This window comes from Drosophila willistoni, unplaced genomic scaffold (assembly GCF_018902025.1).
Source record: "Drosophila willistoni isolate 14030-0811.24 unplaced genomic scaffold, UCI_dwil_1.1 Seg531, whole genome shotgun sequence".
Lineage (NCBI taxonomy): Eukaryota > Metazoa > Arthropoda > Insecta > Diptera > Drosophilidae > Drosophila > Drosophila willistoni.
Genome location: NW_025814459.1, coordinates 4296036 through 4312410, shown reverse-complemented (window position 1 = coordinate 4312410; position 16375 = coordinate 4296036). Strand labels below are relative to the sequence as shown.

The window sequence follows — 16375 nt, the reverse complement described above, 5'->3', positions numbered from 1 at the left end:
ATATCGATATATTTTCACTAAATTCGGGAACAATAAAGTCCCTTCTAAAAAATCATATTAATATAGAAGATGTAAATTCTCCCCCACTGCACAGTACCTCAAATGGACAGGTAGAAAGATTTCATAGCACTTAAGCAGAAATTGTCAGATGCCTGAAACTGGAGAAGCAATTGAACGATACAGTTGACTTTATTCTCCAAGCAACTATAGAATACAATAAGACAATACATTCGGTCATCAATAAGAAACCAATAGAAATAATGCATACATCCCCGCCAGAATTTGAAGCAGAAATAAGAAGTTGAATCGTTAAAGCACAAGAGCAACTCCTTCAGAGACAAAACATAGATAGGAGAGATAGGACCTTTCAGGTAGGCGATAAGATATTGATAAAAATAAGAGAATTGGCAAAAAGTTGACACCCTTGTTTGAAAAGTCACGGTTGAAGCCGACTTGGGAACAACGGTTCTTGTCAAGGGGAGGGAGGTTCATAAGGATAACATTAGATATACAAATCATCCTTCTAGTACTCATTCTCTTTATTCTTAATAGGGTTTGGATACTATACCTTCTACTATTAGGACTAATGACAACCGGAAAGATGACAAACTACTCGAACTCAGAGTACATCCTAATGCTGGACGGGAAAGCTATTATTTGGAAAGATAATGAAATCCTCAGACACTCAACAAATCTTTCAATGTACTCGGAAATTACCGATGAGACAACGGCATTAATGGTTCATTTCCCTTTATCTCATATGAGATTAATTCTTGAGTCCGACGTACATAATATAAGAAATCTATTGGAAACAGTTAACATTCATCATAGACAAATTAGGTGCATTATAATACTAGGAACAACTCTAAAGATAATAGCAGGAACACCAGACTTTAATGATTTCGAAGAACTTAAACTCAAGCAAAAAGAATTAGCTAATTCCAATATAATAAATTCCAAAGTCCAGGAGAAAATAAGTAAATTAACAGAGTCAGTAAATACCATCATTAAATTTGCAAAAGAGAAACCGATTGAGCCAGGCGAACATTACCGAACTTTGCTCAATAGAAATAGAATTATGATTTCGGAACTTGAGACTCTGATGTTGTCAATTACACTTGCAAAGATACAAATAGTGAACCCGTAATTTTTGATTCAGAGGATTTAAAGAAAATTGTAAATGAGCACTCTGCAGGGCTAACTATAACTGATTTAATTGAAATATCTTATGTTAACGTAATATTAGATAATAATTTTGTACATTTCACTATTAAATACCCCAATCCTAGTTTAGTTTGTAACAAAATAATGTTTTCAGCTCAACACAACGGATCAATATTACACTTCGAAGAAAATAATAACGTCGCAGATTGCGGTAAAAAAATAATACCAATCATAAATTGGACCGCTACGCTTACCTCCACATTCTGCAAGCAACTAAATTCGACAACCTCAGGTCTCTACAGAAACATTAAAAATATTGTCAAAAGACACCCAGGCTCAGCAACGTCTACCACACTAAATATTACTGGTCATAAGAAAATTCTGAGCATGCCATACCTTCAAAGATTGAACTTTGAAAACCTTCATCATATTGGCAGAATCGAGAGGAACATGAAATTATGGCCTATAATAATGACCACCTTATTTGTCACCATCCTAGCCACAGCAAGCATCGCTACGTATTGTCATTGACACCCTGAGGAAAACCGGGGACGGCCGTCGAACCAGCGAGAGAGGAGTTAACACATTCGGCCTGACATAAGTCATCGTCCTAAGTTCTGCATGGGCACCAAACTTGCAACTATATTTTTGCTTGCCATGCAATCGCTTCTCCGCTGACAACGCTCCACGCGCGGACGTCTTGACTTCTGAACTTGATCCATGCAGCATAATTGCTGACACAGCGATTATAGGTCAGGGCTAGCTTAGCATAAGAACATTTTGTACTTTTAGTTTTCGGTCGATCCAAAATAATTGTCTTATACTTAGTGACATCTCACATATAGAGAACAAAATTAACTTATATATACCATATAGAAACAATTTTTTAAATAATAAAAAATAAAAAAAACCAGAGGGCTGGGGATAACTTCGACCGCGTCAAAGTTTGTATACCCTTGCAACTTTTTTGGTAACTTTTTTCTTACCTATTGCCATTATCGTTTTATCAAAAAAGGCTAATGTTTGTGAAAGAACGGCCCATAATATTAGCATGGTAAATAACGAAGATATTGATCAAAGTCACTGTTTTCCACTGATTGTTCCTATGGGAGCTATATAATAAAGTTACCCGATCTTGATCAAATTCGGCACAATCATTAACAGACATATTAAACTAACAAATGTTTAATTTAAAAGCAATCGCGTTAAAAGTAACGAAGGTATTGACGAAAGTCACTGTTTTCGAGCGATTGTTCCTATAGGAGCTATATAATAAAGTCACCCGATCTTGATCAAATTTGGCACAGTCTTTTAAAGGTGTAAAAAACTAACATAACAAAGTTATTGAGAAAAGTCACTGTTCGTGATTTTGTCGTTTGTATGGAAGCTATGTGATATAGTAGTCCGATCCGGCTGAATCCGAGATATACAACCCCTGCAGTATATACAAGCCTACATGCGAAATTGTGCTCTGGAGCTCTTACGGTCTAGGAGGAGTTTGCGTTGATTGACGGACGGACGGAAATGGCTATTTGAACTCGTCTCTACGTGCTGATCAAGAATATATAATTATATATCTGGTCCAGATATATAAAGAAAAAAAAAAATATTGTTTTTGTTGAGTTAAAAGACGGGACTTTATTCAATGAATGAATACTTAAAACTAAAGTACAAAGATGTGTTAGAGTAATATTTATAGGCTAAACTTGTGAGCCCTTTAGTGACGTGATCGAAATTGGTGTGATTTGATTGGCCCGAATTTTAATGCTGAATTAGCGTTCTCACGCTTTTGACTTTTAGGGGGACAATTATTATTGCAAGTGTTCAATTAAGCGGATTTGATTGGCCCGAATTTCAATGCTTAATTAGCGTTCTCACGCTTTTGACTTTTAAGCGGACAGTTTTTTTTGCAAGTGTCCAATTGTTAATAAAATAAACGGATGTTTACTTTAAAGTTTTATTTTAGGGGGCGAAAAATTTATAAGGTTTTGGGTATTTGGATATATGACTACATATACTTTACATGGTCAGAGATGCTTCCTTCTACGCGTTGCACACTTCTGACCAAAATTAATATACCCTTTTTGCAAGGGTATAAAAAACAAAACATAGTAGGTGCAAATACAGCATAGGGGAAAGTGGGGCTAATCGGCGCATGGGGCAAACCGGCGCAGTCGAATTATCTTGAAAAATAATAGCACGAAGTGTCCTAAGATCGCATTTTAGTAGGCTATATTTGGATAATAAACTTAGAAGTATCCAATTTTTTACCTCAAAAGTCAATTTTTTTTCGCCGAGAAAACATTTTTAAAACATTGAATAAATTTTTTATTTTGTTAGATGTTAACTAAGCCAGATCCCGACATGAATTAACTTATGGCGTGCACCTCGTTTTTTTTTGAAATTCACACAGTTTTAAAATATTTAGTTTAAAATGCTAACACTAATGGTGGGGCAAAGTAGCGCATTAATAGAAATTTAAATGGCGTTTTAAAATCATAACTATATTTGAATATAAGTCGGATGTATAAACTAGTTATTGATAAAAACAGTACATGTGCCAGAATCAGACGGATCAGAATACTATATCATATAGCTGCCATCCAAACGATGAAATTAACAATCATAATTGGAAGTCTGAACCAATCAACATTGTTGGTGGTAAAAATAATTTTTTTATAAAACATGTTTTTTAATATTAAAATATATTATTGGGGGTTTTTTTTATGAAAAATCGTTTTTTTATAAAAAAAAGTTGTAAATCGCCGCTGCGCCACATTGCCCCGTTATTTTAGACAACGCCAATTTGGGGTATGTTCGAAAAAACCGGTATTGCTTTGTAACGGTAAATTATATCGAAACGTATCTTTGATCAATAGTTGGACAATGAATTAACCTTTCATTTAAGTGCTCATAGGAGAGGATACGAGCTCCCGATCAGGATATATGAAGGATTAAAAAAATGCCCCGATTAGCCCCACTCTCCCCTATATATACTGCGTGCATTTTGTTGGTTTTTTCTGGGTATATTACGACTTCTTTGAAATTAAGAGCAAACCCGGGAAATAATAATATTTTTCTGATATGAACACATAGCCCGTGTAATGAACAACACTCACCTGATATGAAACAAACGTTTTCATTCGATGTGGGCCACAATTGACCCAAAGCAATTCCCATATAGGCGAAAAACAAATTGCTCACCAAGCATATTAAAATTTTTCCAGGAAGATTACGCAACTTGGCAATAGACATGTAAATCAATAATGTAACAGCATAAAAGCAGCATGATATTAGGAGACCAACTGGGTACATCTTAAATCGTATTCGATCATTTCCAATGACTTTGGAGTCAAAGCAAACAAACGTATACAGCTAAAAAAAAAAAACACAACTTCATTAAAAATTTTAAATTTTTTTTATGGATGTATGTTATGGATTTTTTCGTTTATGAACAAAAAAAAAACGTTTTAAAAATAAATCAGTTTAGAAAAACAAATATTATCAAAAAGGTGAGTTCACAAATTAGAATTTATTAAATATAATGTTTAATATTCAACTTAATAAGACTTGACCTTTCAACCCTTTTTTTACCGACGACTTCTTTTGTTGAAAACTTTTAGACGACTTTTCCACGACTCACTCCAATTTTCTGTCGACTTTCTCAAAAGCCAGCGCTACAAAAAACGACCAGCAGCCTAGCACACATCTTACATTCGGCCATCCTGATATGAGTCATTCGACCCCGATAACAACGCGTCCGAGTCCTGGTTGTTCCGCCAATACTTCATATTGTCTGAGCTGTGACCGGTGGTCTCTCGATATCTGCTGCTTTCTTAACATTGTTTCTTCCGCATCGTTTAGCTGCCATTGCCTCGTACGGTCCAAGATTTTCCCTCGCAAGCTTACGACCTGCAAAGAACTGTGTACGCCGAAGCGCTACCAAATCTCCAACTTTATATACCTTATCAATCTTGCGTTTTAAATTATATTGTTTATTGTACGCTTCCTCGGCGTAAGTAATTTCCAGTTTGGCAGAAGCTCCAGTTAACTGCCCTTCATCGAATTTATCGCATAGCTTCTTGTCTAACAACTTAAGAATCAGATTCTCTGGCCTGTTGTTTATTTGAACACCCAGCATTTGTTCAAATGGCGATCTCTTTTTTATATATTGACATGGGAGTTAATAGCTCCTTGCAGATTTGGCACATTTAGCCGGTTCTTCCGCTAACAGCTTAGAAATAATCATAATGCTAGATCTGTTTACATGTTCGATGTGACCATTGCCTCTTAAGACGGCCGTTGTCGACCAAACATGGTGGATTCCGTTAGTTTTTATGTATTCCTCGATATCTTTCGCTATAAGCTCAGATCCTCCCTAACTGATAATTCGAACGCCTTTACCAAATATAGCAGAACACTCTTTTAACTTTCGTAGTACTTCATTGCAATTTGTTGTTTATGTTGGATATAACTAAGCAAACTTCGTAATAGCGTTGACAATATATACATATATTGCTTTGAAGTTGATTCCAATGGCCCAAGATGATGCACATGTATCGTTTCTAATGGTCTATCTTTTGCCAAACTTTTTATTATAAATTATGTATTTAACGCAGTTATTAATAATTCTGTCCACTTTTGACTCTAATTGCGGTATCCAATAAGATTGCTGAATTGCGTGCATCGTCTTTTGCGTAGTGGGCTTCAACTGTTCACTAAGGGCATGACTGTAAAAAACTTTGCGACCTGCAATGCTTCTCAATGACATTGTCAATTATCCGATTCGGAAAGCCATCCTTCAACACAATACTATTCGGCTTTCAAAAATCTACGCAGATCCGATAGCTGCCGTTTTTGTTTATCACCACAACGACTTAACTGGGTAAAATTGAATGAATTGGTTCTTGGCGAAACGGCAAGTGATTACCACCTGGACAGTCTGTAGACTAACTGATGCAGTTATTTGATTCAGTTGCTAACCCTGCATCTGGGTTCTCTCTTTAACAGTTGGGTATTCAACACTATTGTAGTTGTTGATCATTGCTCGCACATCATTTTCGAAATCTGAGGGTACATCTATATAAGAATCGATCCCTGTTACATTAAAAATAATTAATTGATTATCCCCAACAGGAGGGCTGACGACGTAACGAAGAACTTTTCCGTAAAATCATAACCGAATACAACATCACATCTTCGTTTGCGACAACAACAAATTTTTGGATTGTCTTGATGTCGCCAACCTTGACCTCAGCTTAAAAAGAACAAAGCGGATGACTAATCTTTCCACCTAGACCAATCAGATACATGAGAGCATTCTGCAGAAAATTAATTCTAATCTTCTATACAGTTCTTCTGGACACCAACGACACATCCGCATCTTGCTTTATGCGTTTAGTATTTTGTATCACACCCATGTTTGCAGTCTCCATGCTCCTCGAATTATACACTGCACCACCTTTCGCAGTCCTTGGACAGTTTTTTGAGATATGACCCTCTCCATTGCAGCGAAAACATTTTGTTCAATGAAAGACGTTAGTGTGCAGCGATGCACACCCGATGTAGCTACAATTGGTATCTGATCTTACTAAGAATAATGCATTTCTTTTATAGTACAAAATAGCGAGCTCACCAGTGCATAGTTCGACATAGTGTTAGGTCAGCAAAGTACGTCTTTATTGATAATACCTAACCATAGCAGCTTAATTAACTAGGTCTTTATTGTTTACTGCTGACCATATCAGATCTACTTATGACTGATGAGCCATCGATATCTATAATCGGGTTACATACTTAATTGACATACATTTGCATTTGTTCTATATTATAATTGTCTTAATGTTAGCTTATTTTATATAATCTACACACCAACATACTCCCGGCCGTTGAACACCTGTTCAACGTTATCCAACGTTGACCGCGAAATTGCTGGGGGCTGGGCTTACTGCAGCAGGAGTCGGTATGGGATTGACGTTCCTCACGGTTGTCTGCTCTGGATAATTGTGTCTTGGGGGTTGTGAGCATCTTCTTATTCCATATACCATCACAAGAACCAATGGTATTGTTAGCGCTACGTAGGAGACGATAGCATGGTGAGCCGGCTGGCTGGGGTCTTCTGGCAATTTCCAGTTTTGCTTAGTTTCCAGTTTTCCTTGAATGTTGCTTAGTTCGTCGTAGCTTAGCTGCATCTTTGTGAATTGTGTTGTTGTTGGCCCTACTTTTGTTGGGCCAATGCTGAAGTTGCCAAATCGGACATTCGACAATTTCATTGTGTCTGTCGTAGTTATACGGTGACCTGTTATTCGGATAGCAGAACTCCTTGCTGTACACGTTGGGTCTAGCGTTAACAATCTAGTCTTCTTAATAGTGATACCTTGTATATTATCGTCACAGGTCACTGCGAGTTCAATTGGTCTAGTGGTGGCAAAAATCCACTGATTTTTGTGATACTTGTCATACCACACGATTGATCTGTTTGTGTGTTGTATTTGACAAGTTAATGATTTTGTGTTTTTGAATAGCTGGAACTCACAGTTGCTATTAGCCGTAAACGTCATTTGTTTATCAAAACAAATATATTTCTCTTTGTTGAGCTGATGGCATTGTTCCAAATCGGCTCTTGAGAGCCCAATGTATTGATTCTGTTCCTTGTTGACAGCAATGATGGGAATTTTAATGTTCATGATTACAAGGGATTGTGGGGACTCATTGGAATGAGTTCCAATTGCTGGAATGGGTACCAGGTTATACAGTTGCACTGCCTGCGTTGCCACTAATGGAAATGTGACCTCAAATATCATATGATTGTTCGCGATTGTGCCTTGTGCCTTCATTAAGCCATATAATTGCAAGACGTCGTTATCTGGAACTGGCAAATCCAAACCAAACGGAAGATGTCTCTTCAGTTGGTTCAGATGTTCCCGAAGCTGGCCTGGTGATAGTAGTAACGGGCTTATTTTGCTATAATGGGCATCTGTAAATATTCGGGAAATTTCGGTTTGAATTCGTTGCAAATTCCCTGCAATAACTGTCATCTGAGTAGTTAGCGTGATATACCATTGCAATGCCTTTACCGCATTGTCCTGGACCTTGGTCATGTCGTTCATTTGTTGTTCCATTAGTTTCATCTGATTTTCAATTGTGGCTTCATCTCGCTTAATGATATTTATCGTTGAATCAATTACAGATGTCTGATTTTGCAGCAACTTCAATAAGTAATCTTCATTTGATTTAACTTTTCGTATGGTGCCTGACATCTCTGTTGCATACTTTGAGTCCAGCACACCAAAAAAGCCGTTCGCAATGTTCCCAATTATATCTAAAGGCGATCGTCGTTGGCGTTGTATGTGAAGGAGATCATTTCCTGTGCATTGCGGTGCATGCCTCTGGAACCTTCATTAACACGCATATTTCTCCAACCTTTACTACTCGGTCTGAAAATGTCTTCAGGTCGGCCCAATATGGTTCGAGATCGAAAAATGCCACAATAGTCCAGTCAGACGTTGCCATCCTTCCTGTGCCAATACTTTTATAGTATATGCCTGGTTTGGGGTTGAATCGAGTTATATTATTTCTTTGAGCAAATGCTATAGGCAGTAACAACAGCATTAGGCAGATCGTCATTGCCAACGGTGGCAGACCGATCGACAACCGTCGTTTTGTCTCTAGTTCTGCCATGTCGTCGATACCAGGGTCTTTTTGGGAATTCGATTCTGTGTCATCTGCCTCGATTTTAGGTTTTGTCGCCGTCTCTCTAAGCAAGAAAGCCAATTTATGGATAGCCCGCTTGTAGGTGCCTCTGGCTGTTTTAACGTCTACCACGCGGACGTATCCATCCAGGCCTGGATATAATTTAACAATTCGTCGAATTGGCCACTGAAAAATTGGCACATTATCCTCCTTTAGAATTACCATCATGCCTTCTTTGACATTGTTATATGGTTTTTTCCATTTGGATGTACCCTGCAATTCTTGTAGGTACTCTTGAGACCATTGTGTCCAGAATGTATGGTTAAGCCGTTGCACTAATTCCCATTGCTCTGGAATCGATCGCTGTGTTTTTGGCTCGGCATCTGGTTGGGCTACTAATGGTTCTCCAATCAATAGGTGGCCTGGGGTTAGAGCTGTTAAGTCGTTGGGATCGTCTGAGTTTGGCGTTAACGGATGAGAGTTCAGCACTGCTTCAACATTGACAATGATGGTACACAGTGGTTCGAACGTTAAGTTTGCTGTCGATACGTTTTTCAACAGTAAATGCTTAGCGGACTTTACCGCAGCTTCCCATAATCCTCCGAAATGTGGAGACCGTAGTAGTATGAACTTAAATTGCACTCCTTTTTAATTGCAAAATTCCTTGATACTACCTGCTGGCGTTTCTGAGTGTATTGTATCGGTCAGTTCCTTAAGTTGGTTGTTTGCTCCAACAAAGTTTGTTGCATTATCGCAGTATAATGTCTGGCATCTTCCTCTGCGCCCAATAATGCGCTGAAGCGCGCCCACAAATGAGGAGGTGGACAGGTCTCCGACCAATTCTAAGTGTACTGCCTTGGTTGCAAAGCATACAAATACTGCAATGTAGGCTTTGTCGGGACGTTTTCCTCTAACCTTATGGTGGATCCAGAATGGTCTACAATAGTCCACTCCGGCATTGAGAAAGGGTCTATTCTGAGATACCAGATGCTTAGGTAAGTCGCCCATGACTTGTTTAAGGAACTGAGGCCGGTACTTCGTGCATACTACGCAGCCCTGGATCACATTCCGGACCATCGGTTTCACGTTAATGATGTGGTACTGTTGCCGAGCTATTCCGCGTAGTGCCTCATGTCCACAATGAAGATTCTCTTCATGAAGTTTCCGTAGCATCATTTTTACCACCGGATCATTATACGGCAAGAGATATGGATTCCTTGTTTCCGTTGATACTGGTGCTTGTTGTAGCCGAGTTGATACTCGTATGATTGAATGTTCATCCAGTATTAGTGGCAATGTTGCCACCGTGCTTTTGCGATCTTGCGGTTGATCAGGTCGTCTTTTTTTTAAGTGCCGTAATTCATATGCAAATCCTGTTTCGTGAATTTGCTTAATGATCACTCTCCGTGCTTGGTCCAACTCTTCCAACTCTAACTGAGCCGTTGGTTTCCTGTTCTGCTTGTGACAAAACCGTAGCACATACGCCACTATTCGCTGTAGCCGGTAAAACGAATTTCTGTGATTTACTGTATATATCCATTCACTCTTGTTGTTTGCCGTGGCAGTCACCATGCTGAATACCTTGGTTTTCTTCTCAGCGGTATCCATCGTGTGCTCTGTAGGCTTAAATGGTGCTGGGCAGCCACGTTTTGGTCCATGCAAAAATAGTGGTCCATACAACCATAATGTATGTGTGCTAAGCTGAAATGCTGATATGCCTCGAGACAGAGCATCAGCGGCGTTGAGTGCTGATGACACATGACGCCATTGCCTTGGATGTGATACTGCGTGTATTTTTGTCAACCGATTAGCCACAAACGTGTGGAAATGTGATGTCCGTGGATTAATCCACGAGAGTACTACTGTTGAGTCTGACCAGAAAAATGATTCCACACTTTCTGATCCGAATTGGAGATCCTGTCGAACTCTATCCGTTAGTTCAGCTCCAAGTACAGCTGCACATAGTTCCAGCCGGGGCAGTGTCTGTTTTTCCAGGGGAGCCACTCTCGACTTAGCGCACAACAATCTGACCGAAATTTGGCCATTTTTATAGGTTGATCGGACATAAACTGCCGCACCATACGCCTTTTCTGATGCATCAACAAATGTATGCAATTCCTTTGTAGTGGGGACTTTGCCATCAAAAATATGCCTTGGAATTTTCATGTGGTTTAGTGCCTGTACATCCTCTCGGTAGGCTTCTCATTGCTTCTCCAAATACGGCGGTAGGTCACCATCCATCTCAATTCGTTCGGTAGCAACATGTTGAATAAACATTTTCGCTCTTACCGCTACCGGTGTGAACAGTGCTAGAGGATCAAAGATTTGACCGACTTCAGGTAGCACCACTCGTCTGGTTATTCCTTTTGTATGTCTTTGAGCCTTTCCACATAATTAGTCTTCTTTGAGTGCCCATATGATTCCCAATGTTTTGACACTTGTTTGTTCCAGTGTGTCACCGAGATTGATGTCAGCAATCGTATCTTCCTTTGGAATTTCCTTTAGAAGTTGACTGCTATTTGAACACCATTTTCGTAAGTTGAAACCCTTAGGTCTCAAGATTTCTAGAAGCTCTTGTCTTATTTGCAAGGCTTCTGGTAAACTGTCTGCTCCTGTGAGACAATCATCAACATAAAAGTCATTTTTTAATGCTGATGTTCCAGACGACAATTTTTCCATGTTTTTCAGTGCCAAATATTCCAGACACTTCGTCGCTAAATATGGGGCTGACGTGGTTCCATAAGTTACCGTTTTTAAACGATAAAACTTTAGTTCTTGACTTGGATCCTCTCTCCACACAATCATCTGATTGAATTGATCGGCAGGGTTTATCCAAACTTGACGATACATTTTTTCAATATCTGCCGTGAACACATATTTGTGTGTTCTGAACCGCAGAAGAATTGAGAAGAGTTGACTCTGTACAACTGGTCCAGGATATAAAATGTCGTTCAGTGATTTTCCTGATAAGGTTTTGCATGATGCGTCAAATACCACTCTTGGCTTGGTGGTGGTACTTTCTGGTTTTAGTACACAATGATGCGGTATAAAGTAATGGTTCTTGGGAATTTGATCCACCATTACCTGCTTCATATGTCCAAGCTGTTCATATTCTGACATAAATTTTACATACTCCTTTTTTATGTCAGGGTTCATTCGCCTCTCTAACGACGTGAATCTTCTTATGGCTACTTCCCGAGATTCTCCAAGAGATGAAGCCTCTTCAGCAAATGGAAGCTTTACAATTAGTCGATTGTCTGCCGCCGTGTGTAGGTTTTCGAGGAAGAATTTTTCACAATTTTTCCTGGTTTATCAAATGTTGGGTCCGCTAATTGAATGTTGTCTGGTAATGTGACTTTCTGCGTTATTTGTTCTGTGGGTTGGTCACCTATTATGTGTGGCAATACAAATGCCTCAACTAGCATTGCGAACTTGTTGTATCTTGACCTAACAACCAAGCTTACTCGCGCCTTGCTTATCTGTGGTTGACCACCCACTCCATTTATGTGCACATGAGTCTCGCTAATTTTTAACGATAATTTCTTTACCAGTCTCTCTGAGACGACATTTACTTGTGAGCCGCTATCCAGGAGTGCTCGAAATTCTCTGTTCCTTTCATTGATCCCTTTTACCACTACCTTGGCCGTTGCCAACAGGGTGTATTTTCTGCCAATTCTATATGCAGAAGCTGCAGAAGCAGATGTAGCAATTTGGTTGCCTGTTTCTAAATGCAACATTGTGTTATGCTTTTGATCGCACTTAAAGCATCCCCTCCAAGAGCAATTTTTTGCCATATGGTCCGACTTGAAGCAATTGACACACAATTTGTGTCTCTGCACCCAATTCAGCCGCTCTGCTGCGGATTTGATTTTGAACTTTTCACATTGGAAGAGTTTGTGCTTTGCTCTTTCGCAGAAAGCACACAGGGTACTGTTTGTCCCAGATGCTGTTGCGCATGTTTTCCTTGGATTTGGTTTGTCAATGCTGCAATTTTCGTTTCTTGGTTTCCCATCGCCTCTAATGTTAGGAAGCGCTGTTCCAAGAAGGATAGGAAATCCTTTACTTCCTGTAGATCTCTTGTGTTGGAAAGAGATTGCTCATATAGTGCTTGGTTAAATCTGTCCAATTTCCTTGTCATATGAAACATTATGATAATATCATCATACAAGTTCTTTACAGAAACTGCCAGCAACAATCCATCCAAACTCTGAATTTTGTAATGTTCCAGGTGCCATATCAATCTCTCTGCTTCTCCAGAAAGATTTGATTTTAAGTACCACATTTTCTCTATTGTGGATACATTTTACTCATGAACCACCTTCTTATAGATGTCATGAAATTGTTGCCATTTCAGATAATCCCCATCAATTTGGAATGGGAATTTTGGGTGATTGTATCACTACATTTTCTGCTGGTGCCACACAGAATTTCAGTATTGTATTTTCTGCGGCCACAAACGTAGCTATATTATATCCGGCTTCGGCTGGATTTTCAGCTAGCCGAAGAATCTCATAATGGATTTCTTCAATTTGCATCCATAATTTGTCGACTACCGATTTGTAAGTCATTTTTTCTTCAGGCACTATTTGTCTTAATGTCCTGGACAATGAATCCAGCAGAGCACTTTGCATGCGAACCAGTGGTTTGATCATGACTCGCTCTTCCTCTCGTTGTCGAGCTTGTCTCTCTAGCTTTATTTTTGCCAAATGGTCCTTCCAATCTTCCACTATATTAGATACAACCGTCTTGATTTTGCTGAAATAGTCCGTTACAAAGTATTCATCTTCCGTTGGCACGTTATTTAATTTGTCCATCAACTCCTGATGACTTTTCTCGAAGTTCTCCCACATGTATTCCAGGAGCTCAAGTTTCTCCTTGAAATAATATGGCTTCGTTTTCCTGGCGAAAGAATCCTTTTTGGTATTCCAAATGAAGGCCTGAATTGCCTCTCCTCGTTCTGTCTGCTGCTTATAAAACTCCTCCATGTTCTTTTAGATTCTTATGTAATTGCTTATCTGTACTAGTACTTGACCCGATGGGAGTTTATTTATTTTGTCAAAGACAGGGAACGCTCCGACTCGTTCCTAAAATTGGTCAAGTGTAGCACAAATAAGAATAGGAAATAAGTCGAAGTCGCCTATTGATTAGTGTTTTAACAATAGTTTATTTTTATTTCCAATATACCTATTCTTTTACACTGATAAATGCCCCGACAGTGGAACCAATTTTTTGAGTTTCTTTGTTTCAAAAATTGCTGACCAATGCCAAAATCTATACTCGTGCGTACTACCTGGGTTACTGACCGAGTTAACTAGGTCAGATATTGCTGACGCCAGGGAATGCAACAGAGTTTATGAGTTGATCAAACTTTGTTTTATATAAAAATAACTTTTTATGATTTGGTCGCCTCATTGACACAAATCGTTGTTAAATGTTTTTTATAAAGTGATCGCCTAGTTGATCAACTTTTATTCAATGGGTATGCATTGCTACCCCGTTGCAGAAAAACCAACTCCTAGTTTTCCAATAAATTGTTTTTATTCGCCAAGGTGGCTACGCAATGATTGCCAAGTTAATCAATTGCGATGTTTTTATTCGGGAGCCCAGATTGATGTGAGATGTTCATCAATTTGTGCCCTCGCTTAGGATTGTTGTGTCCAAAGCGTGCAAAGAAAGTAGTCGCCTAGTTGACCAGTTTCCTTTTTGTTGAGAGATTGGTCGCCTGAGTTGACCAAATATTTTAGCTTGATGACGGTTTCACCAAGTCTGTTACTCTTTTAACTTGGAGCCGCCAATGTCGGGGTCACCAAAATGTTCAATGAAAGACGTTAGTGTTTCTTGAAGTTATTAAATGTTTGTTTATTTATATATATATATAGGCACTAGCACATAAACCAGTGACTAAAGGTTGTCGCAACCAATACATAAATTGGGTGGACCTAGGAGTGAGATTACAAAGGTAGAAATGGGGGCAAAGACACAGCGATGAACACCCGATGTAGCTACAATTGGTATCTGATCTTACTAAGAATAATGCATTTCTTTTATAGTACAAAATAGCGACCTCACCAGTGCATGGTTTGGGGACGGTTGTTTCCGGGGTTTCCCCCGGGCCCCCAGTTTTCAGAAGGGCCCGCTATACATCACAGTCGAAAATAGCGGATTTATTTGAAGGGAAGTAGGTAATTTAGGGGGCCCGAACCCCCGGGCCCTGATTTTCTCTTTGCGGCCCTGCATATGTATATGCTCCTTACCATCTCTAGTACGCCGTTCTGGTTCACACGTAGGGTGTCTAATTACATTAAATCGAGTTATTTTAAAATGTTACATTAAATCGAATTATTTTAAAAGGTTTACAAAAAGTGGATCGCGACTTCACTATGCAAATTATTGTGTAGCGATGTCTCAATATTGTCTATTAAATACTCAATGCTACAATTATTATATCGTGCGCTGTAAGGTTAAGGTATAAGAACCCCAAAAGATTTTACAACTTTGTTAATTCTAAACGACGCTCTAATTTACTACCTTCCACCTTCAGACTTAATGACCAGACTGTTTGCTAAATTCATTCAGTCGACTTATTCTACTACTGCTTCGGATCCCACATCCTATCCCTTCTCAATTCCACATTTAAATTGTATGTTTTTTCCTAGCATTACTGAAGACTGTATTATCTCTAACTTATCATCTATGAAGTCTTTCTTCGTACCTGGGCCTAATAATATACCTAGTTGCATCCTTAAAATGTGTTCGATTTCTCTATCTAAGCCTTTATCTCGCTAATTCTTTATATCGAGTGAGACTTGTAGCTTTCCTGATGTTTGGAAGGAGTCTTTTATTATTCCGCTTTATAAAAAGGGTAAATCGGAAATTTTTAACTAGCGTGGCATTGCCAAACTTTCCGCAATACCTAAGCTGTTTGAGAAAATTATTATATCTTCCCTTCAACAGCTATACAGATCCACTATTTCTACTTGTCAGCATGGCTTCAAGGCTGAAAGGTCGTTCGTCGCTTACCAACCTTCTAGAAGGCTTTCGATACGGTTAATCATGCTATTGGCTTGGCTAAAATCGTCTCTTATTGGTAGAACCCAAATGGTGTCTTTTCGTTCCTCGATATCTAAAACTGTTCGAGTTACGTTAGGTGTACCCCAAGGCAGTCATCTGGGCTTATTGTTATTTACCCTGTTTATAAATGATTTGCCCCTCGCCTTGGTTTATTCACGCGTGCTCATTTTTGCGGATGACGTCAAGATTTGTTATTTCTATAATGATTCTTCTTTCCAACAGTACTTGCAATCAGATCTCGATGCATTCTATGATTGGTGCCACGTTAATAAATTGCACCCTAATGCCTCAAAGTGCTCTTTAATGATATGCAGTCGTTTGTCTCCGTTCCAAGCTCATTACTCTATTAAGTCTGATCTGTTAGATCAGTGTGGAACCCTCAATTTGATGTTCGCCAGCGTAGTATTGAATCGGTTCAGAAGCAATTCCTTAAGTTCGCGTTACGCGG

At 39.0% G+C, this 16375-nt stretch overlaps 1 protein-coding gene across 1 annotated transcript in view; it reads right to left on the bottom strand.

Moving 5' to 3' along the window:
• Positions 1 to 16375, bottom strand: part of LOC124461534 (probable G-protein coupled receptor Mth-like 11) — a 54722-nt gene that overhangs the window by 21848 nt on the left and 16499 nt on the right. The window contains exon 2 of the mRNA XM_047013040.1: positions 4284 to 4539. Within this exon, the coding sequence (XP_046868996.1) occupies positions 4284 to 4539 (256 nt within the window). The remainder of the gene's footprint in view (positions 1 to 4283; positions 4540 to 16375) is intronic.